The sequence below is a fragment of the Cladophialophora psammophila genome (assembly GCF_000585535.1).
Source record: "Cladophialophora psammophila CBS 110553 chromosome Unknown aczJe-supercont1.7, whole genome shotgun sequence".
NCBI lineage: Eukaryota > Fungi > Ascomycota > Eurotiomycetes > Chaetothyriales > Herpotrichiellaceae > Cladophialophora > Cladophialophora psammophila.
Genome location: NW_006912928.1, coordinates 1,067,216 through 1,090,251, shown reverse-complemented (window position 1 = coordinate 1,090,251; position 23,036 = coordinate 1,067,216). Strand labels below are relative to the sequence as shown.

General features: G+C 52.6%; 9 protein-coding genes across 9 annotated transcripts; 6 read left to right on the top strand and 3 right to left on the bottom strand.

The window, feature by feature from the left end:
• Window positions 1–823: 823 nt before the first annotated feature.
• On the top strand, window positions 824–1,565 carry A1O5_05412 (uncharacterized protein; the record flags this gene model as incomplete). The annotated part of the gene is made up of 3 exons (XM_007746013.1): window positions 824–877; window positions 929–942; window positions 1,004–1,565. The coding sequence occupies 3 exons, from the start codon at window positions 824–826 to the stop codon at window positions 1,563–1,565; spliced, it is 630 nt and encodes a 209-aa protein (XP_007744203.1).
• Window positions 1,566–1,799: 234 nt separating this feature from the next.
• A1O5_05411 (uncharacterized protein) lies at window positions 1,800–2,897 on the bottom strand (the record flags this gene model as incomplete). The annotated part of the gene is made up of 1 exon (XM_007746012.1): window positions 1,800–2,897. One exon carries the CDS (start codon window positions 2,895–2,897, stop codon window positions 1,800–1,802), a length of 1,098 nt encoding a protein of 365 aa, XP_007744202.1.
• A 1,442-nt stretch (window positions 2,898–4,339) lies between these two features.
• Window positions 4,340–6,494, top strand: A1O5_05410 (uncharacterized protein; the record flags this gene model as incomplete). Its single annotated transcript, XM_007746011.1, has 3 exons — window positions 4,340–4,569; window positions 4,630–4,690; window positions 4,770–6,494. The coding sequence occupies 3 exons, from the start codon at window positions 4,340–4,342 to the stop codon at window positions 6,492–6,494; spliced, it is 2,016 nt and encodes a 671-aa protein (XP_007744201.1).
• Window positions 6,495–8,389: 1,895 nt separating this feature from the next.
• Window positions 8,390–9,575, top strand: A1O5_05409 (uncharacterized protein; the record flags this gene model as incomplete). The annotated part of the gene is made up of 3 exons (XM_007746010.1): window positions 8,390–8,792; window positions 8,871–9,169; window positions 9,228–9,575. 3 exons carry the CDS (start codon window positions 8,390–8,392, stop codon window positions 9,573–9,575), a joined length of 1,050 nt encoding a protein of 349 aa, XP_007744200.1.
• A 673-nt stretch (window positions 9,576–10,248) lies between these two features.
• On the bottom strand, window positions 10,249–12,611 carry A1O5_05408 (serine/threonine protein kinase; the record flags this gene model as incomplete). Its single annotated transcript, XM_007746009.1, has 2 exons — window positions 10,249–12,159; window positions 12,222–12,611. 2 exons carry the CDS (start codon window positions 12,609–12,611, stop codon window positions 10,249–10,251), a joined length of 2,301 nt encoding a protein of 766 aa, XP_007744199.1.
• An 836-nt stretch (window positions 12,612–13,447) lies between these two features.
• Window positions 13,448–13,955, top strand: A1O5_05407 (large subunit ribosomal protein LP1; the record flags this gene model as incomplete). The annotated part of the gene is made up of 3 exons (XM_007746008.1): window positions 13,448–13,516; window positions 13,605–13,830; window positions 13,909–13,955. 3 exons carry the CDS (start codon window positions 13,448–13,450, stop codon window positions 13,953–13,955), a joined length of 342 nt encoding a protein of 113 aa, XP_007744198.1.
• Window positions 13,956–14,744: 789 nt separating this feature from the next.
• A1O5_05406 (alcohol dehydrogenase) lies at window positions 14,745–15,986 on the top strand (the record flags this gene model as incomplete). The annotated part of the gene is made up of 1 exon (XM_007746007.1): window positions 14,745–15,986. The coding sequence occupies one exon, from the start codon at window positions 14,745–14,747 to the stop codon at window positions 15,984–15,986; it is 1,242 nt and encodes a 413-aa protein (XP_007744197.1).
• A 947-nt stretch (window positions 15,987–16,933) lies between these two features.
• Window positions 16,934–18,445, bottom strand: A1O5_05405 (uncharacterized protein; the record flags this gene model as incomplete). Its single annotated transcript, XM_007746006.1, has 1 exon — window positions 16,934–18,445. The coding sequence occupies one exon, from the start codon at window positions 18,443–18,445 to the stop codon at window positions 16,934–16,936; it is 1,512 nt and encodes a 503-aa protein (XP_007744196.1).
• Window positions 18,446–21,006: 2,561 nt separating this feature from the next.
• On the top strand, window positions 21,007–21,918 carry A1O5_05404 (uncharacterized protein; the record flags this gene model as incomplete). Its single annotated transcript, XM_007746005.1, has 1 exon — window positions 21,007–21,918. The coding sequence occupies one exon, from the start codon at window positions 21,007–21,009 to the stop codon at window positions 21,916–21,918; it is 912 nt and encodes a 303-aa protein (XP_007744195.1).
• Between the last annotated feature and the right edge of the window lie 1,118 nt (window positions 21,919–23,036).

Here is a 23,036-nt window from a genome sequence, read left to right as displayed (position 1 = left end):
GATTCTTGTACAAATACAATTTTTTGGCTTTTGTTTTGCGGAGGGACTCGAGATGAAGATGTAGAGATGGCCCCCCATCGAAATGAACCAGATGTTGAAGCCTCATCTTGACCATTGAAACGGATTTGCTTGCCTTGTAGCGGCATTAGACCGAAGATTGAAAGTTCCCGAGACTGCACGATGACGACTTTGTGCGCAGAGGGAGATGCCTCGCCCTCCTTTCCACGCATTATTAGCCGATGAGGCTTTGATGGGGCTTCCCAATTTTCGGCGTGGTATCCAGGCGTGTCCCAGTCAGATGGATGACCTGCGCCTCGCTGCCACTGGCTCGACGAGATGTGAAGCCCGTTGGATCCGTTGATGCCGTGCAGTAACTACTGGCTCGCAAAGGTGCAGCTGGCAGGGCAAGGGAGAGAGCCCCCGCCACCCATCGCCCCGCATTTATGATGCTCGGCTCCTTTAAAAACAGCGTGAGATACACGGTACGCATCGAGGTGTCTGTGAATCTTGAAGCTATGACGCACAGTGATGTCGTCAGATTCCCCAACACGATGGATCGTCCAGAGGGACGCATCGACTGTCACCTGGCTCTCCGGCTATCTTCCTGCACAGGGACCCCGAATGGAGGAGGGGGGTTCGGGTTCCAGTGTAAGTTCATATATTGTCGTGATCCTCCCTGCTCCCTCCCCCCGGACACTTTACCACGTCACATAAAGATCTTCCTCCTGCTGGCCACCAAAACAAAAGAGAGAAAGAGAGAAATCCTATAAAGCCTGCACAGTGGATATCGCCTTGAGCTCGAGGTAATATAGGCTGGCCCAAGATGGAAGCTGCAAAGAACGCGTTCAACCACGTTATGGGCTACGACAAGGAGAGCGTGAGTGACACCCTTTTCTCCCAGCGACAGCCTTGATTGACCTCGATGTAGGCACCAGAGCATCAGTATGAGAAGACTCTTGCAATCGATCTCCACAGACCCAAACAACTGACTCTTTCTCTCCAGCCATCATGTCCCCGGTCATCACAAGAATGACGAGCCGCCCACTACTAATGATGACACGAGTGTATCCTCAACCGAGACCCCTTCCAAGCCCGTCTCAGCAGGCAACAGTGGCAGCAATGACCAACAGGGCACCTCGCAGGACCTCGGCCGGGTCCAGTCCCCCAAACAAGGCCCTGACCCGGCCCTCGTCGGCGACCCGAACCCCACGGACAAGATGACTGGCACCGCCGCCCCTGGCAGCCACAGTGCTGTTTTCGGCTTGACTCCGGACGGCAAGAGGGTCAGCGATACTTCTCATGGCAGTTCGGCCCCTAAACCGGCACATAGCAGCAAGACCGCTGTGGGTGGCGGTAAGGAAGATGCTGGACACACAGATACTAGCTCTCGTGCTCCGGCTAGTGGAGAGATCAGCGAGCAGATGCATAAGGCTGAAGCGGATCCCGGTGCAAAGGGTTTGCAGAGGACGGACCCGGCACCCGAGCCGGCTGGAAGTGACGGGAAGCCCGGGGCAGGCGTTACGGGGATGCAGCAGGGTAGTGGAAAGGTCGAGCTTGGGAAGTAAAGGGCAAGAGAAAATGCGATGATCTGTGTCTGGGTCGCCAGGGTGTCAGAAGACGTACGAGAACAACACGCCCGGACATGTCCCGGGCTATTTGGGGAGAATATTAAAAAAGAGGTAACTTTATATATCTCTTGTCTGAACACTTCATCTTCGGTACGGAACGGTGAAGTTCCAATGCTTGCCCATCGTTTTATACCTTGATGACCCAACACTGGCGAAGTCGGACTGGTTTAGTTAACGTTTTGCATCGTCTTGCTCGTCCTCCTCTAAATACAGACTCCTATACCTGATCCACTCTCCTACCCTGTGGCCTACCAACCCTTTGACCTCGTCCCAGTCCCCTTTCTTCATGGCGTCTCGTATCTTCGTACTGCTCACGCCTTCCGTCTCCCCGGATTCGTCTACCACCAATTCCACCCTCTCCGCCCACTCTCGCTTCAGCCCGTCCTTCTCCAGCGCCCCGTTTTTAATGCCCTGCAAGTACGCCTCTTGCCCGGCGATCGTCGTCAGGTCAGGTACTTCGGAGCCAGCTGCACCCCGACTCGATTCCGGTTGGGCCTTTTGTGCGCCCTTGAGGTTTTGCGACGGACTGTTCGCGTCGACTCGTATGGTTGCCCGTAAGCGGTGGTTCCGAAGGAAGGACTCTAATGCCGACAACGGCGGGTGGTAATTTGGGTAGTATTTCGGCGTGAAGATCCGGAGCAGGGTGTCGAAGCCTGTGAGGTGGATTTGTTCGACGATCCCGCCATCTTCTCCCGAGCTGGAGGATGTTGACAAACGTTTGTAGCCTGGGGGACGGTAGATGCCGCTTGAATCGATCGCGGTGGCCTTATCGATGAAATAGGGCTCCTTCGTGATGCCAATGTCGATTATCGGGACTGGTATGTCAGGGTCACCAGTACTCGATTGCGCAGACCCGGCCAAAGCAGAACTGGAGGAGAAGTTGGACCGCAGATCTTCGGCCGCCAATGCCATCATAACAAGGCGATCCTCGAAGTCGGCGGGCTGGGGCTTCTTGTCTGCGTTCACCGTGGCCAGCAAAAACAGGACTCTCGGAATCTGGTCTCTGATCACCGAGCTCGAATCTCGTCGCGATTTCAACGCCGTTTTTACCAGGCTTGTATGTGCCTTTGAAGGCGGATTGAAACTCGAGTCTAGAAGGTAGAGTGTGCGTGTGACGATCGGATTTGACGGGGTCGGAATCGCGGTGGGTGGCGGGATTGAGTGTAGGATGCAGAATGAAGACGACGAAGAAGCAAAGTCCTTCAGTGCTTGAGAGAATTGGGCTCTGAGATGCTGCAGCGCCTGCATGTCCAGATCTGGCGGGGACATGATATATATTCTTATTTTCCTGTTGTGCACCTGTTACCCTTCCGTTCCAGTTCTGGAAGTTGAAGATGTATGTGGAGGTTCTAGAACGCTGGCTCGACAGGTAGGGGAAAATAAGTCCGGCGAATAGTACCGGACTTTCCCCCCACTGAATGATAGTATCACTAGGCTGACTGGGAGTCTAAATCACTCTACCTAGAACTGAAACTCGTGCTTGAACATTGAAAACGCAGAAGTGATAGCGGTTGCGTTTCTGAGGAGTCGAAAGAGCCTAATGACGCCATTGGTCTGGTTTTCAGCCTCGCCGGGCCACTGAACAAGCACTGGACAAGGCTCGCACCTCCGGCCGATCCTTGTATCACGTGGAGATAATGCTTGCTTGGCAGGCTTGGCAGGTTCGCCCAATGCAGCATTAGCTGCTGTCAAACCCCCGACCCTCGCTCCTTTTGGCCCTTCTCTCGCGAATCTCTTTTCCCACGTACGACCGACCTCCACTTCACGGCCATCCAGTCCACCCGCCACATGCTCGCGCCCAAGCTCATCCTCAGAATGCTCTGTCAATAGGGGTGTGTCTGGCCTACTGACCTTCGAAGAGGTAACAATGTGCTCCGTCTGGTGTATCCAAGTACTCAAAAGCTTCAACCTTCCAGATTGCCTAATTCATGGCGTGCTGTTTGGATTTATCAGCACAGCCACAGCCACATGTTCTGTACTACCCCGTCCCCCAACCCTCCAGGCCTAGAAGGCAGCTAAGTCACACATGGATCCAAAGCCTCCGGAACTCTCGTTGAATGGGACCAAATATCAGTCCAATGACAAGGGCCAGGCTTTGACTCGCCAAACCGGTGTAGCGGATCCACTTCTGATCGGGCGCGTTGCGAGCCGTGGCCCTGGCCAGCAGACCATGAGCCAGCCCTTCTGGAAAATGACACCATCTCCCAAGTACTGGGTACTCAGGTATGTACTACTCCTTTACTCCAGATATGGAAACTGGTCGCAAGGCACACACGGTGGCGTTCTGCAGGCGTCTAACAGGCATCAATTCGACCAAATCAGAATCAAGGAGGGAGAAACACACTTCACACCAAAACGGGGCCACGGTCATGGAGGTTCTAGCTCAGCCTGAGGAAAGACACTGTGGCCAACGCCTCACTTTGACCTTCTCGTCCATTGACTCCCCCTGTGCCAACTTTTTTAAGAGCTTGTTCTCCTATAATACAGGTATCTGCCCCTCATTCGTGGCCATCCTTTCTGCCTGAGGGCGCCCTTTTGCCTGTTCCACTTGACTTGCATGTTGTGTCCTCGTCTCCAGTTGCGCAAAGCCATATTCGACACTCCGCGGTGAGCGCGACCTTGCCGGCATTTTGCCTGAGGCTGCGTATCTGCATGTTCGAGCCACCGAGTCCTCCATTATCATGGCACCACACGGTCCGAGTGACATAGAGATGACGGACCTGCGATCTCGCAGCCCGTCGCACGACGGCGACGAACTGCCGCAGACGAGACCCGCTGCACACGCCCCTCTGCTCGGTACCTATGATGTGTTCAGCCTCATTGTCAATAAAATGATTGGCACCGGCATATACACCAACGTGTCCACTGTATTAGTCCTCACCGGCGACAAGGGCCTTACTATGACGCTGTGGGCGATAGGCTCGATTTACACATTAATTAGGTGAGCAAACCAGTGAAGGCGAGGATAAGAAGTATGATTCACACGTTGATTCGTGACCAGCATGTTGATCTACCTGGAATGTTCCACCGTCATGCCGTACAACGGCGGAGAACTTGTATACGTATGTAAGACTCTTGATTATACCCCAAAGGATCTATTTGTCTGGTATTTGGTGCCGTGGCTGACGAACAAGTCTGCAGCTCGATGAACTTACGTCCAGCCGAGGACGGTCATGGCTCAAAAGGGCCCTAGGAGACGGCCTTTATGCATACGTGCAGTATGCATTCTTATTTGTCGCATTCTTCAATTCGGCCACCAACTGCCTGCAAATCGGGCGGCTGTTACTGTTCGCGAGAAACCCACAAGAGGATCCGGATCGCGACTTCTTACGCGTGATTGCATTCCTAGTCCTCTTGCTTCTGTGTCTTTTGCAATACTTCTCGCCTCAGTCAGGTCGCATGCTCAACCAAATTTTGGCAGGCGTCAAAATCTTGTTGCTGTTGGTTGTGCTCTGTGCAGGCTGGCACGCGATACAGGTTGGGATGTACCAGGGGGCAGGTTTCCAAGAATGCGGCCCGCCGTCAGCAACCATGTCGAAGATTCAAGTCGCAAAAGCATTTCTCTTGGTGATATTTTCCTACGAAGGATGGGAGAATGCAACATTCGTTGCTGGCGAGATTGACCCACAGAGACCAGTGACCCTTCGCAAAGGGTTCATTCTCGCCGTCTCCGTCGTCAGCATCTTGTACATCGCTCTGGTCGCCACCTTCCTCAAGGCCATCCCGTTTGTTCCTGTTGCAATCAACTACACACCAATGCTTTTCGGTAATAGCGAGGCGGCATACAAGGCATGGTCGGTTTTCATTGCCATCTCTTCTCTGGGTAGCCTCAACTCGATCATATACACATTCTCGCGCATCAAGCAAAGCATTGGATCAGGCAATATCCTTCCCTGGTCGGATTTCTGGAAGAGCGACTCGCCATCTGCGGGCCACGAGGAAGCTCTGGACCAGTATCTCGCGCCTAGAGGAGGCCTCATACTCCACGGGATCATGACTACTGCCCTCATTGGCGCATCGGCATCAATCAAAACACTCCTAGAGTCAGTCAGCATGCCGGGCATGCTCCAGACGTACGCACACTGCGTCATCCTGACAGTCATGGGCTTTGTCGTTCTCAGACTTCCGTCGAGGACAAAGCACCTCGAGGAAGTCAACACGCGGGACCATAATAGCGAAACAGGAATGGATGTGCACGGAGGGAGCAACGGATGGGAATGGGATCTGAAGTTGAGAAACTGTCGGGGTTGGTGGCGATTCGTACCAGCATTCTTCTGCATTGTGTATGGGTTGGCGAATCTGTGGGTTGTCATCCTCAGCGTCATACCTCCCTACCGTGATCAAGACGGATTTCCGACGGCAGGCGTTTGGAGCAACTCGACTGACGGCAAGACCTTGACCTGTACGGACTCCGGCTCGAGCGTGAATCTGACATTCCCTTACCCTGTTGCTCTCGATGAGGAGGATGCGCTACAAGGCTGGATCCTTCCCGCGACGACTTTCGGGGTCATGCTCCTCGCAACTTGCTATTATCTCGCGGTCTTTGGCTCGAGCCAAGAGCCGCCTTTCTGGCGATGGTGTCTGACTCAATATGCTGGCGTCCGGCCATTGATCCGCCAATGGGAAGGGTACGACTGGCGCTTGGAACAAGTCCGACGGTTTGGAAGAAGGCGCGACATCGCATTCAACAGGAGAGACGAGAATTCGGAGGTGGGGATTCTGTACTGGCTAGGAGGCGGATCAAGTTTGTTCGTGAACAATAGTGGGAGCCACCCGGTGGAACGCTGGCACGACTACAGGCACGGATGGGGAGATGCATGGCAGGAATTTCACAAACGGCATCTGAGGCGGAGGCGCAGTATTTGAACGGGTGATTGGAAGACGAGATGAACGATTGTACAGAACACAGATAAGCAAGTCGAAGGATACATAATAATGAACGCCGCACACTCGGCCTCGTCAGCCATTCGGCTGCTGTATCACTGGCAATGATTCCATCATCCAAATTTGCACAAGTCACCCGCCAGCTTGCAGGAGGCGTCGACCGATGAGGAACACGGCTCAGCTGAGCCTCACTACTTATGTAGCTAGTAGCCTCGCTGCGCCTTCTGCCTGGGGCTAGGAGGGCCTGCACGCGAACCAGACAGTTGGCGTCGATAGTGACGGGAGTTGGGAAGCTAGTGTAACCGATGGCCGCGAACCTCGTCGTCCAGCCGATACCCTGTCACCAGTCACGCCGCCTGATAAAGGCGCTTGTGGCGGGGGATGTGTTGGCAGGTGTAGATTAGGGAGGGAATCCGTGAGAGTCATACATGTTTTGTTCTTAAAGGGAGCATGCGTGCGTGGTTGATTGATGGACGGACGGATGGACGATCGTGTATATTCGGCCAATGTATCTCTCTCATTCTGCATCTGCATCTCGGTGTCGAATCGCTTCCCATCCTATCCTAGATCTCCTCATATGTCCTTATGCACCTTGCAAGCAGCAGTAGCCGGTCCATAGCGTCCAACCACAGACCATCCCTCGCTTTCGGGCCCTGAGGCCCCCCAACGGAGAACGGAGATGGACCAAGTCAGCCTGGTCAAGTACAACATCAGTGCGTCCGCGCTGGTGGCATATCTGGACGTCATCTTTGGGCGAAACAAATACCTCTGGAGAGTAAGTTAGCTCTGTCGTCGATTGTGCTACAGCCTTCCCCCGTCTACCGTCTCATTGATACCAACACTGATGCGGGTTTCACCAGCCCATCAAGGTCGGAGCAAGCACCATGTACGAGGTCACGGCGACGAGGAAATTGTCGGTTAGTGAGCACGGCGAGATCAAACAGCGCTCGGGAGTAACGCTTGTCGATGCGTGGTGAAAACCCCCTTGTTCACCGTGCCGTGGAGAGGAGCTTTTTATAGGGGGGTTTGGGGGGGTTTTGTTTTCTGGAAGGGGAGGAGGCGCTTGTAGCTGCTAACTAAATGACATTAGTGGTTGAGTGGCTTAATGTTTCGTTCTCAAGAGGTTTTGGATTTCGTTTCCCTGTACTCGGTCGTACCCAAGCCGTATAGCTCAATCCCGACGAGATTCAGCCTTGCCATCTGCCCCGGCCACAGCCCACCAGCCCACCAGCCCACCAGCCTGAGCCTGTTCCCCATTCAATCCCCCGCCAGCTGCCAGCCTGGGGTCCAGCCTGATGCCCAGCCAGCCACCGCTTTCAATTACATGTCTTCTCACTACCCAGTACTTTGATATTTATCTCTGTTCTTTTCGGTGTCTTCGCCTCCACACATTATAGATTCGTTCTAGAACCCCATTTTTCAATCTCCTTTCACACCCCCACTGTGGTCTCGAGACAGCACTGGTGGAAAACAACGATGGGCGAGAAACTTCTACCTTGGCCCGAAGCAGATGCCTCTCCTTCCAGGCTGGCGCTGCACCAACCGATCGAGGAAGCCCAGAGTGCCTTTGACGAGGCGGCCCCGCGAATCTTCAGTCCATCCGCCTCAGGACATTTTCGCGTCCAGGTGGGAGAGGTCGACGACACAGGTAAGTGCGCACAAGGACATACGTAACGTATACGGGTATTGCTATGGCTATGGCTCTGGCTATGGACATTGGTCTTGGTCACTTGCTTGCACGCCGATAGACAGAACTGACAGCCATGTGCCTTGTCACAACACAGGGCTCAGAAGCTGCGTGCTCGGCAATGACCGCGCGGTGGCTGAATACCTCGATGTGAGTTTGCAGCCACCCGCTCCTCCCTAGCGGGAATGCAATGGAGATGGGGACTTACAACGGGGGTCAAAAGACTTCACGCGACATCGACAAGACCGAGAGCCATGTTTCTTTACCCGAGGCGGTGCCATCATCGCCCAAATCTACATTCTTGTACGTCCATCTGGCCAGTATCCTGGAATGGAAGAAACAGGGCCCTCCCCTCCCCCCCCCTCCTCCACTGACACCCCGTTTTAATAGTCTCCTGAATCCCACGTTCGGCTGGGGACGGCTGATGCTGTCGGAGACGAGCATGCGCTCCATACTGCGACATGTCCACGCGTTTCCCACCTTCCTGAAGCATTTGACCGCGTTCGGCGAGAAGGGATTTGCCCAAGACGAAGGCTTCGCCGCATATGACATCCAGGAGCACTTCAACGCATTTGACAAACGTCAGGGCCTAGGTAGGTGAACGAGCCAACGAGAGACTGGGAACAGAGAAAGAGGATATCAAAATGCTGATTCTTGGGTGTTTCTGCTAGAAACTTGCTTTCTGTGGAAGTATATACAACATGATGACGGAACTGCCCAATACCCATGGACCATTCGTCAGGCCCTCGTCTATCAGAACTTCTCGTGCATAACGCAGACGAGCACAAATATACTCATCAGGGCTCCTCTCCAGGTGACGAATCGGCTGAAGCACAATTTCAACACCTCTGCAGAGTCTCGAGCTTCAACAGTGGCAGAGTGGCTGGGAGTGCAAAAGGTCTGCATATCGTGCGGGACAGGGGAATGGCGGCAGGCTTTGAACTATTATGACGAGCAGATAACCAAGCTGGTGAGTGTTTCCCAGCCCCCAACCCGGAGTTGTGTGGCGTTGATGACTGGGTTGTAAGTTCGACGAGCTGGTTATGTTTTCGATCGAGACCGAGACGGCCGGCGATTCCAAAAAGGTTCAACAATGCATAAGTTCCATGAAGGAACTCACACACCTCGTAGACCAGCTGTTGAGAATATCGCACGTGCTGGGCCTGAACTCCAGGATCATACACTCCATGATGGACGCCGCGCGCAGGTATGAGAGTGCAGAACGTCGCGATGCGTTTCTTCTCTTGGCCGAAACCGTGCAGCTTCAGTATGACGTTCTCCGACAGTTGACAGAGTCATTGTTGGCGCGTGGAAACAACTTGTCACGCCAGGTTGGTGGACGTTCCCAGTCGCATCTGCTTTGGATCTACCGCTGATAATTAGAAGTTGCGAGATATCATTGCTTTCCGAAACTCGGAGCTCAACAACAGAATAGCAAACGCCACAAGCACTAGCACAGGTGCAGTAGTAGAACTTACGTTAAAAAGCTCTCACGAAGCCCGTATTGTCAAGGTGCTCACGGTGGTGGCCTTGATATACGTGCCCGCCTCATTCGCTGCTGTACGATTCTTTCAATCTTCTCGGGGTGTTTGTTTGTCTCGTTAACCCGAAACCAGGACTTTTTGCAAATGGGTTATGTCTCGGTGAACGAAGACAGACATTTCCACATCGTGGCAAGCATGGACGTGTGGCTCTGGGTCATTATAGCCTTCCCGCTGATCCTGCTCGCTCTCTCGGTCCTGTTTATCTGCGAAATTCTGGGAAGGAGGAAGGTCGGCAGGGCAGCGAATCCCAATACAACCGTCTTCACTAACATCGTCTGAACATTCCTCTCGCGGACGGCCAGAGAGAGAGAGAGAGAGAGAGAGAGAGAGAGAGAGAGAGAAGCTAACTCCTGCTTGTGGAACTGCGGCTTCGGTCAGAGATACGTCTGGGGCCTGCAGCAGGATCGATCCAGGATATTTTCTCCCCGCCATCCCGTGCTGCTCGAATGAGGGCCTCAATGTCTGAGACAACTGCAGGACTCTAGTTAGCTCTGGAACGCTCCCCCTAAACTGGAGGGATCCCACCTTCTTCATATTTCGTCTCAAGTCTCACTTCCCAAGTGTTATTGTCCCCTTGCCTGTAAGCATTGCCCACAGGATAGTGTGCCGGTCCAATTGGCAACCAAAGATGACGATCCATGCCGCTCTCGAGCTTTTCCACGTATGTGAAGAACTTCTCCCTGGAGAGACCGCGGAATGTCATCGCGGTGGTAGCGCCTCGACGTTCCACTTCTACTTTGCCCAGGCGTGATCTGAGCGGTATTTGCAAGACTGCCGCAGGGTTATGGAAGAATATCATGAGCCTGAGCCCGATATCACGCTGAGGTCCATGTCTCCCATCCACGTAAGTCAGTCGCCGTGCTTTCCACTTTTGCACCGAAATCCAGTTTTGAACCGAAGTTGCTTCGATGCCGTCCCGAATTTTCGCCAGGTCTCTGGGGAACTCTCGCCTCGCCGAGACGGTGACAGGGTGCCTCAGGCTGTAGCATTGCCGCATCTCATCTTGAGGCTCGCCGCCGACGATGCCAAACGATTGAGGAATGTACTGGACGATGGCCGCGTGGAAGTCGACCAGTCCATTTTCAAAGTACAAATCTGTCTCAAAGCCGTCAGCACCCAGTCTCAAAATTCGACAGTGACCACGGTCTCCGCCATCAAGAAGCGCTGAATGAATCAATCGAACTTCTTCCTCGGGTAGCCTTTTGGACACGATCTCCAGTTTAGAGGCTCTCTTAAACCAGATCTTCATCCAAAACCCACCCTTCTGGTGAAACAGTCTCAATCTGCACGGGAGTCCCGCATTCTGAGGAGAATCGGGACTTGCAATGCGAACACCTTCCAATGCTACGAAAGATGTGCCGTTTGTATCCATTGCAACCTCGACATAGCTTTTAGGGATGTCTCGGAGGTCGTCATTGTTGGCCGCTAGAAGTACACCGCTTGGGTCGTTCCTCGCCGCTTGGTAATCATTCACAAGCACCGTAAGGCGCTCCGCCACTTCACCAGACGTAGGTCGGTCGGATGGATTGATTTCGAGCATTTGGGACATTGTTGTAACAAGCCCTTCCATGTAGGTGTGTAAAGCTGGCGATTCGACGCTCAAGCTGTAAGCCGAAATCTTGTCGAGTTGCGTTGCCACCGCCGGATTGAGCTCCGGCCCATCCATTCCATCAATGTGATATGGGGCCACCTCGCTTCCAGGGGCACGCATTCTGCGATCCTCGTCGAACCTTACCACTGATTCAACTTTACCAAGGCATAGATAAGTATATAATTGGACCATGATGCAAGCTAGAGACCAGATGTCATATTTGAATAGATCGCGAGAGCCAGGGCGCCCATTTGTCGTAGGGCTGGTGTGGCTCACATAACGAGATTCGACGAGGTGACGAGTCGGCATCGACTCAGGAGGAGCGTATTCCGGATCCCCTCCACGATAGCCGTCCTCTCCGTGTTGCTCTATTCCAATGCGGACGACCTTGATGAGCGCTTGCCCAAAGTCAGTAATTTTGAATGTCCCGTCCCAGGTGATGAGGACGTTCCTCGGTTTGAGATCAAAGTGAAAACCAACGATCTCCCTGTCATTACCCACAGCGATTTGCGGATGGTGAATTGTGCACAAGCCTTGAGCCATACCTCTAATACCTGAACTGATCCAATCGTCAGGAAATTGCTTGTGGGTGTCATAATTTCGTGGAAGCTGGCCATGATAGAGTAAATCATGGAGGTTCAGTGCCACATAAGGAAAGAGCATGTTGATTTCGTCTCCAAAAGTGTAGAAAGCAATCAAATCTATCAGATTTTCTTTGCCTTCTTTCTGCTGACGGATCACATCGAGAAAGTCTCGCTCCATTTGAACGGAGTTTTCAAGGGTTTGTCCCCTTATTCCTTGGATCATTTTTCGTGCAATGAAGAACTACGTCACATTAGCCAAGGGGTCTTGTGATCAAAAGCTCATGAATGATCAAATCCACTCACTTTCTGATCTGCTGAAGGCTGGGCCAATGGTTCTCCGGCGTATTCCTTGATCAACTCCTTGACATCGTCGCCAATGTACTCCGGGTGCACTTCTACCTTAGAGACCGTTCCAAATGATCCGCTCTTGGGCGAGTCTTCCCTCAAAAAAGGCAGACGAGTACCTGAAGGGAAGTTTCGGGCTGGGTGATCGAGTGAAATTCGCTCCGGCTTGAACATGGCCTTCGCGTGCCGGATTCTCTCCTTAACATCTTCGGCAATATCCTCTTTGCCGTCAAGGGCGTCAATACCCTCATCGGAAAGCAACGTCTTATATAGTCGGTAAAGCTGAGAGATCTGATCCGTATAGAGAAGTACCGCAACGATAATCTTGGGCTCGTCCCTTGGAGCCATAACTGCGTCGATGATCCTAGTTCTTTGTCCGCCACTGTAGCCTTCTGCCGGAGTCGCCCTTTCTAATACGCAGCTCCGACATGCGCACTCCGTCAATTCACGCAACATGTCTCTGGTAACAAGCTCAACAATCGCTGAGCGAGGGAAAAATAGTTTTGGTTCAAGTTCGCTGAGCTTTCCCAGAGGCAAAGGCCGAGGATGCGTGCTGCGAGGATCATGGACGACAGGAGGCTCCGCCTTCAGATACAACCTGTAGAGCCACCTCTGACACGCATTGTCGAACTCGTGGTCTTCCCTGCCTTGACCTCGACGCAAACAACGGAGTATATCCATTCTGAATACCGTGGAGTTGCGTCTCTGGTCAAGACAGGCAAGGCTGAAAGAGGAAATCTCATGCGGCAACGCAGACCCACCCGACCGGGGTGGTCCTCGTGCTCAACTGCTGAATCCGTATTGTGTTGGAAATGCGCACCAACTTCTATGTTTGGCTAGATTGGTTTGGAAGGGGAGACTCTTGTATATCTAGGATAGACACAAGAACGCGCACGAAACTCGAGATAAGGCCTGGGGGTCTTGCAACTAACCGCCGAGGCTGGTGCCAAGGCAGGTTCAGCTGCCCCATGTAGCACGACAGCGGTAGTGGACATAGAGCGGCAGCATTCTCGTCCCGAAACAGGCTAGGCGCCTATCAATAAACTTTGGTCTTGGCATTTTCGATCCCACAACCAAATTCCGGGCGGTCGGCCCTGCGATTTCGAGAAATTGCGCGCAACTTCAACTTCTCGACATCAACCTTCCGAGTTCAATTAGACAGGTCTCTCTGCAAAATCGTCAAGATGTCCACCGCCGAGCTCGCCAGCGCTTACGCCGCTCTCATCCTTGCCGACGACGGCATTGAAATTACAGTATGAAACCCCGGGCTCTGAACTTTTCCAGATTCGATTGAAGGGACGTGGAGCATGAGAGACTGACGCCTTGTGCTCTGCTTTGTAGGCTGATAAACTCAACACCCTCATCAAAGCCGCCGGTGTCGTCGACGTCGAACCCATCTGGGCTACTCTGTTCGCAAAGGCACTCGAAGGGAAGGATGTGAAGGATATGCTTCTCAACGTTGGTTCGGGCGGTGGTGCCGCGGCTGCTGCTCCTGCCGCTGGAGGTGCCGCTGGCGGCGCTGCTGCAGCTGACGAGGCGCCCAAAGAAGAAGAGAAAAAGGAAGAGGGTACGTCTCAACGTCGCAAGATTTTGCTTCTCCCCGCAGCCCGCGAGTTGTGAACATTTGCTAACACTGCGCCTACAGAGAAGGAAGAGTCCGACGAGGATATGGGTTTCGGTCTCTTCGATTAAGCGTCTGGTTCGCCTCGAGTTTGTTCTCACGCGCTGCGTTTTCCCTGTCACGACTTCTCCGATGTCGATCGAAAAGTTATTTCCAAGGCATGCACCAATGCAGGTTGCTTCGCTTTGCTATGCTGGTGAATTGCCTGTGAGGCAGGGAAACCACAACAAGACCAAAGAGCATTGACATTTCATGGGGTATCAAAATCAAAAGAAACAAAGTCGAGAACACCGGTCCGGGACGAGCGATGGCCAGCTAAGACTCATGCGGACTTATCCGAGCCAGACAGTCACATTGAGAGAATTGATACACGAATGTCAATAACTCATTCCAAAAAAAAGATTGTTTGACTCTACAGGATGGACGACGTCCTTGACTCGCCTATGAGCCGCAAAGAGGGGTGGCCGTACATGTTGCGGATGATTCTTGTGCCAAACAATCTCCTTGTCGACGACCATGTCACTCATCGTGCCGTTCTGGAAGTGTTGACCTAGACCAGTCTCAGCGTCCCACATCGCCCTTCCTTTCCTTCTATGCTCCTTCTACTCCTTTTACTCCATTTGTGAAGAGGATCTCATGCCGATGGTCCCTGCCTCCGTCAGCCTCGTCGATACCCCACTTGCTCGAATCTCCACACTTCTCCAACCCACGATTGACCAAGATTGACCTCTCTCAACCTTCCTTAATTTTTCAAAATCGTTCCTCCTCTGCTCGTGAGAACTATTTGATCTGCCTCTGACGTGACTGGTCTCGAGACACTCTAGAAATCTCGAGAAGACCGAGTCCTTTCCACGGCGAAGATGACGTTCTCATTCGGCATTGACCACCTCGAGCCCGCCTTTGACGACCGTGCCGTCCCATACATCACCTGGGGCCTCCGCTTCGACGAAGCCTGTGCTTATCATCTCGAGAACACCCTCAGAGCCAGCCGCCCCTACATAATTGCCTCTAACTCGCTGTCGAAAAATACGAATGCGCTCAAACGGCTTCAAGACGCCCTGGGCGACAAAGTCGTGGGGGTTAGGATCGGCATGACCCCTCACACGCATTGGAATGAAGTCCTTGAGATCGCGGTTGACGCGGGGAAAAAGAGCCCTGACTCTATCATTACTCTAGGCGCAGGATCGCTTACTGATGCAGCGAAGGTGATCGCCTGGATGCTGGCTAATGACATCACCACGTCCGAAGAGATGGAGAAATTACTGGCCGAAGGGAAGAAGACGTTCAAGGACCCTGCGATCCGTCACATCGCTATTCCAACCAGTTTATCCGGTGGGGAGTATCAGTCGATCGCGGGCGTGACGAGGGACGACGGTAGTAACCAGAAATGTCTCTTTGAGCCCCCAACCAGGAACCCAAGCCTGGTGGTGCTTGATCCAGAGCTCACGACTACCACCCCGGAACGGATTTGGTTGAGCACAGGGGTTAGAGCAGTGGACCACTGTGTTGAAACGCTATGCAGCCTGCTGTCGAACGAAAAAGGTGACAGCGAGGCCGAAACGGGCTTGCTGAAATTGGTACCGGCCTTGATCCGAACGCACAAGGACCCAGACGATCTGGATGCCAGGTTCGAGGCAATGCGAGGTGTAATTCAAGCCATGAGTGCCGTGGGGAGCGGTGTGCCTTTGGGAGCAAGCCATGCAATTGGCCATCAGTTGGGACCCTTGGGCGTGGGCCACGGGGAAACTAGCTGTATCATGTTGCCTGCGGTCTGCAAATGGAACGAGAAAGTTGGCGCCAATGTTGAAAGACAGGCTTATTGCAAACAGGTATTGCTCCGCTCGCCTGTTGTGAAGGCCTTATTGGAAGCGAAGCATGGTTCCGGGGAGGAGAGCCTCGAGAAGCTCGACCTGGGGGATGTTCTGGACGTGATATTCAGAGACCTGGGGATGCCGCGAACGTTGAAGGCGGTCGGTGTCGGGAGGGACAAGCTGGATGGGTTGGCACAGAATAGTCTCAAAGATCACTGGATTCAGACGAACGCGAAGCCCATCACGGAGAAAGAGCAGGTCATGGAGATTCTGGAGATGGTTGTCGCGTGAACCGGTAGTCTCGTTGTCCGGCTACTAAGCAGGATCTGGAAACAAGCCTTCTTCCATTACGGACGTGAAACAGGGTTGAATTCTCCCTGGAAAACCCAGACATCTTGATGCTATTCCCCAGTGAGCACACCGAACATCGTTCCTTCTGATTCTTCAGCTGCTTGTCCTATTCCGCCTGCCTGCAACTCCTATGTCACTCGGCCGACACTCGCATCCCCCTTTCTCAACGGCCACGTTCGGTTTTTCATTTCGTCGGGCTGTCGACGTCGTCACCGAGGCTACCCTGGACTTTGGTTCCTCCATAAGCATCTCCACAGAAGATGTTGGGATGTCTGAATGGCAAGGCTGAGGCTTGGCAGGGGCGGCTGGCCTTTCCCACGGTGAGAGAGGTACATTGTTGCGTTATTCCACGGAATTTACATTACCTGTCTGGTACGTCGAGATGAAGAGGAAAGCGTACAGTTGGGTGCTACGTTAGCAGCATAAATGGCCGCCTTCTCGGGCCATAGCAGAGATGCTCGTCAAGTGGTTGAGATAAAGAATCAAGATAGGCGATGCCAGCGTAAAACCACAAATTCGGGTTAACGGACAGGCCTTGACACTTGTGGCTCCCAGGAAGGAAGATCCGGTCGTGGATCTGATTCATCTGAAGATGTCTGATTATGCAACTTTGCTCGAGATATGTGAATTGATTACAAGGTATGAGAGGCAGAAGAAGCACTCTTCATGAATCTGAAATCACGGAGTATTTGGACACCATACAAAAGGTTTCGTGGTCCCACTGGCTCTGAACAAACCCAATATGTTGCTGGCCGATTTATGTCAACGTAAAGGAAGGTTCTGATAAAGAAACGGCCCGGACACCAAATGATTTATAGCACCACGGATTCCTGCCCTTTAGGGCAATGGAAGCCACATTATTTGACACTGTGTCAATCAACATCCCCTTAGTTTTGCCACTTGACAAAGGCCTTCGACTCTAACCATCTGCCAAACCGTACGACCCAGATATCAATCCTAGAGAAATAGTCTGCAGTCCAGAGCACCACAGTTGTTGTAATCAAAATCCCGGGGAGGCCTGACCAGTAACCATCACCAAGGTGTGCAGCACGCCAAGGTTCAACAATAGGTTCATAAAAGCACCAGTTGACGATATCATGCATGACGTAGATACCAAAAGAGAGGTCTCCCAGATATTGAGAGAAGCCCAGTTCGAAAGGAATCTGAAGCATGCGGCAATTATCCAAAGCGAAAACCAGAATGGCGGCTCCAATACTGAGCCAGAAGTATTCGGTCGTCTCGATAGGATACCACCACGGTATGACTTTGCTGAGATAGTCCCATGGAAAGGGCCCTTGGTAGCTCCATCCATCTTGTGGAATTCCGAAGCAGAACAGTGCCACAACGACCAGAAGACTGCATCCGACCTTGTTGAGGATTTGCTGACTGGCTCTGCGGCTCGATGATGCTTCGTTGTCCTGTTGCTGTGGAAGAGGCATGGGGCGCAGGCGTTCTGGGTGGCGATCGAATGAAAGATCCGCGATCATCAGACCGATCAGGAACAGGGCAGCATATATCGTCCACCAGAAGTAACAGAGAAGTATCAAAATACTGCAACAGATCCTCCGACCTCTTGTAGATAGGAAAGCGGCGACTGCACAGAATGAGAAGAGCACTATGCTTCCTCTGAACTCGACGGGGATAGTCCACATCGGATCCAGGTATTTCGTGCGGAAGACGCTTGGATACCACCAGCCCTTGATATCAGCGAAAGGATTGGTAGTACAGGCAAAATCCCAGAACCAATCCCACATTTGAGCAGGGAAAGAGTCCTGATGGAGATCCCCTCGGCACCAACCGAGATACGAGGCGGTGGCAACGATCAAAGAGCCGAAGCCCGTCGGAATGAATAGTCGAAACCATCGTCTAAATGTCGACGAGGCCAAAGCCCGCAGGAGGTCGTGCTGCTGATTGCGCATCATTTTGAGAAGTCGATAACTGAGAACGTATCCAGAGATGACGAAAAATACTTCAACCATGGCTCGACCGTTGAGAAAACCGCGGATGACTGGCTGCTCTAAGAGCCACGTTCTGTTCCAGAACATGTGAAATCGCAGGACGAGAAGAGCCGCCCAGCCTCTCAAAGCATCCAAATAAGCAGTTGGGTGTAGTTTTTTCTTCCTTTTCAAACCGCCTGGTCGCAAAAACCGCGGGAGTGCAACAACAACGCCAGCGAGAATGAGAGATGCGGCTGTCTTTACGTTGGGTAGGTCGGCTGTTGTCCAGAAACTCCATTTTGATGGGACCTCCCATCTCAAGGACATCTGCCAGCCGGGCAATCGATACCACTTGGGTAAGTGTTGTTCAGGGATCTTTTCCAGGTCGATATTTGGAAGCTCGAAATCGTCCATATGATCACTCATTCCGCTGTCGGTAGCAAGGGGCATATATTGGACCATTTTGGCCAGGCGAAGCAGAAGGAAGCCTTGCCGCAGGTCTATTCGAGACACCAAAGAGAGCAAAAGCTGTGGGAACTTAGGGACAAATGGATTAGCATGCAGAAAAGGTTTCGTCCTACAATATCAGTTCGGATGGAGTTCAGGGAGAATCTTGAAGCTCCAGCTGTCTACGCTCGGATCACATTCCCGAGCGACAGCAAAATGAAGCAGGGACCGCTTGTGCAACATGGCGAGCCATCGCCGAGCACTTAGGCAGCATCCAGCGCATTCTTGTGGTGTACCCCGTTGCTGAGACTTTGATGAGTCCATACTCTCGACGTGGAACTGGGTCCTGCAAACGCGTAATGCTTCGACCAAAGTTGGACTGATAGCGGACCGCACATTCCATTACCCTTGTTGAACGTGCCAATCATTCTTTATCCCTTGCACCATAGCCGAAGAAAAGAAAAAAACAGACCGAAAGTTTATCAATCAGTTCGGGGGAGGAGGGAGATATCGGCGAAGGGGCTGTGGGACGTGAAGGTCGCGAAGCTAGTGTTGAGAGGCTGGGGAACGAGGAGCTCATTCCTCCTAGGTCGAGGGAGCGGCTTTTGATGAGCATCTTGGTTGAAATCTCTGCTTCTGCTGTCAGTGGTAAAGAGGAAGTGCTGACAGCTGTCAACCGCGGCCATTGCGACAGAGGGGAAATAAAACAGCGGTAGGCCCTGTCATAGCATCAGCATGGATGTCAAACACTCCCGTCCCTCACGCCGCATCTGCTCATACTGACATCAAGCCAGACATGAGGTTGTAGTCGCCACGCCACTCCGCCTTGACTGTATGCCATCCTCCTACTATTGAATCTTTCGCGCGGATGCCTCTACTGTATGTGTTTACTGGACGATCGTCGTTTGCCAAGCCAGGGTCGGATTGACAAGTTGGCAAGGGGCAATTCGAGAGCAGCCTGTTTCAAGTCTAAGGACATGTTGCTGGACGTTGTTTTTGGCCGTCTATGCCTAGATCAACTAGTCCTTGAGTGTTTGAAAGACTTGTTTTTGATGAACTTCAACGTCCTCCTTTCCATTGTTGATATACTCAACACCTAATTCAGTTAATTCGTGCCCGGATGTTCCACTCTGGCCTCCGGGGGGGGGGCCTCCGGCGGGAGGTATAGGCAGATCAGAAAGCCATCAAACACAGCAACAGTGAAAACTGCCGAGAGAAGCGGGTGTGCCCCGAGCTTAAGGTACTGCAAGCAGAGCCGGTGTTGAGTCGCATTGGAATAGGCCCTGGAGGCGGGAAATGAGCTGCCGCAGCTTTGGTACCCAGTATAGTCATTGTTCCCTTTGGGTTGTTGCCGCGCTGCATCTCTTTCGCTCCTATTTCGGGGCTTGCTCTCGTCGATTCTGGTCAGGGGGTATGTCATGTTTTAAGTTTGCGGAAGTCATCGACCCATGCAAGGAGGGTCTCGTTCAGTTCGTATCTCGGGTTCTGACACGAAATACGCATATGCAGAATTCACAACGCCTTGGAGTTCGACGGACATAGGTTTTTGGACTCGTATGGAACCAGAGAGGCAGTAAGACACAGAAAGCTGTGTAATCAGAACGGTCTCATTCCATCTTAGCGAAGAGAGAAGGATTCATCTTATTTGCTGGTACGAGAGTAAAATAGGGTATGAGGTACTGACGAGCTGGGTACTCGGCACATGGCGAGATGGCAACCTGGCGAACCGCCCATGCAAACTGCGCTACGGCGGATAATTGTGTCGCGTCTCGTCAGATCCTCGGCACGGAGGAAATATTCTTCCGGCTTCTGACGTCCTCCCACCAAACTCCCTCGTGTCGACCTCGAGTCCGACCCGAATTTTTCATGGTCGCTACTGAGGCACTCCTTACTCCGTGCCGAGTACCCTCGTACAAGCCACAGAATGGGCCCGGCGCTCTTGGTGCAATGCTTTGAGTGAAGACACGGAGAACGCCTGCCGCGCCGTTGCCTGGTTTCCATGTCGCTCGGCTGGTGGGTACAGCCTTGTCCCGCTTCGCATCTCGTCCTAACCACTTTCGGGTTCAGCTTGCGAGGTCACACCACAGCGCCCAATCCTCTTCACGAGCACAAGTCTCAGCTAGAGTGCCTTGCTCGAGGCTTTGCATACTTGGCCATTCAGTCACAGTTGTCATCAGTCTGTGGGCTACCCAACCACACGGCAGAGGTCGATAAACTCGAGTTGGGCGACCAAGACCACATTTCTGGATCTCGCAACAGCCCTGATGTATCCACACGGGCGGTCCTATCATCCTGTCTCCGATTTTGACGGTCATGCTTGCGACCTGGGCGGATTCCCATGTTCGAATCCTTCGTATTCGCATCCCTGGCAATTCGAGAGCCTTGTTTCGCAGACTTCGCGTGTCGTCTGTCCTGGTTTCGTTGGTGCCTGAGGATTCATCCCTCATATGGTTTCTAGAGCACATATAAGTGTATGGATTTATATACCTTTATCCCCTCTAAGCCCTGCGTATTCCCACTCTATCTGCATCGTTAATTGTCTTCTTGTACTGCCTTTTTTGAACATTTCCCGAAGAATGGCCAACAACCGCAACTCTACTTACTACTTGCCCCTCGCTAACTGCACCGAAGTCACACCCCGGTGTCCAGTCGAGAACTCAATCTACGGCTATTATCCCTCGATCGGTGCAAATGCCTTCTTCGTGGCTTTCTTCGCCATGTGTGGTGCGCTCCAACTCCTTTTCGGCATCCGCTACAAGACATGGACGTATCTGATTGCCATGTTGTTGGCCTGCGTCGATCAATCGCTCGGCTACGTTGGCCGTGTGATCCTGCACAACAACCCTTTCAACGAGATCGGTTTCCAGATCCAGATTTGCTGCTTGATCCTGGGTCCTGCGTTCAACTCTGCCGCCATCTACCTGGTCCTCAAGCACATAACTCTGACATTCGGACCAGAGTATTCCAAGCTCAAACCGAACTGGTACACATGGATTTTCATCACCGGAGACCTCGTATCACTAGTGATCCAGGCAATTGGTGGCGGCATGGCCGCTACTGCCAACGACAACCAATCCCAACAAGACATCGGTGACAACCTGATGATGGCGGGTATCGCCTGGCAAGTGGTCACCTTGATCTTCTTCGGAGTAGCTGCAGCATGGTACGTCTTCCGTCGCTGGCGAGCACACGAAGTGCCACTTTCGACCGAGGCCACGGCTTTCCTGAGAGACAGGAAATTCCGGTTGTTTGTGTACGGATTCATCCTCGCGTATGCGGCGATTGTGATTCGATGTATCTATCGACTTGTTGAGATGGCTGGTGGATGGGCGAACCCGGTGATGCAGTTTGAGCCTGCTTTCATAGCGCTTGATGGATGGTATGTGCCGCGTTTCCCTTGCATTGCTCTGCTCGTCACGTCCATGCTATCCCCAAACTTCCCATCCCCTTACACCAGGAAACTATTTTCCAAGGATTCCAATGACTAATTGCCAAACTATCGCATTTAGCATGGTTGTGTTCGCCACCTTCGTCCAAACAGTCTTTCACCCAGGATTTTGCTTCCCACGTCTCTCAACCGGATACGTTCCGCCTCCGCCGTCGTCAACCGTCTCGGCGCCTCCCAGAGAGTTCAAGTCGTCGAGTGTCCGCTCCACACCCCCTGGCGAGTCGATGGAGATTGACGAGGAGAAACATGTCCGAGAAGATGCTTGAATATTTGCTTTGAAATCGGGCTGTTCCCAGGCCCGTCTCAGACGAAGTCATGTGGATGAAGCCCTAAAATACGCAAGACGATTCGTGACCGCAACATCTCCCACAGCAGCCCTCCATCATCCTTTCTCCTTCGGCCACGGTCCCACAACAATCGCCACCACAACCTCTTTCTGCATGGTCAGCGACCTCAAACCCTATTTGCTTGAAAGCACCGCAACTACAGACGCCATGCACGTGGGACCTGGACGCAAGAAAGAAAAGCCAACTCCTCAACCAAAGCCACGATGAGGGCCATATATATGTATATCCTCTTTCTCATGAAGGACAGTTTATGGGCGCCAAGCGACGGGACAAAGGCTACGGAAGCGAAGCACAAACCGAATCATCTGTCAACCTAAAGCGTGATGAAAGAACCAGGGCACATCACGTATCCAGCACCCGGGGATCAACTTGTTCGACTTAATTCTCAAAAGTCTCGCTTGCTCGGCTCCTTTGTTTTCAACACTTCTTAACTCTTGCATTCTTATGTATTCACACGACAGCCCACGGCGCCCGGGGGAGTTTGAGACATCTGACATTTTTGGTATGTGTACATTGAGAGCACCTGGATAGATTGCAACGATTGTACAACACGCAAGTTCTCCTACTTTCCATCCATACACGGACAGATCGATAAACGGCCAGATAGGTTAGATAGAGTAGATAAAGAGAGAGAGAGAGCAAGGGAGAGAGTCTCACGAACTCGGCATGAATTCAGCACGGACTCACTCCACTGATCAAAGCGCGGGCGATCCCTTCCGTTTCTTCCTTTGTCTCTGTAGCCGCGTACTACGTATACCGGGTGTGTCCCATGGAGGTATGTAGATGAATTTATTGCATGCGTGCATCGGTA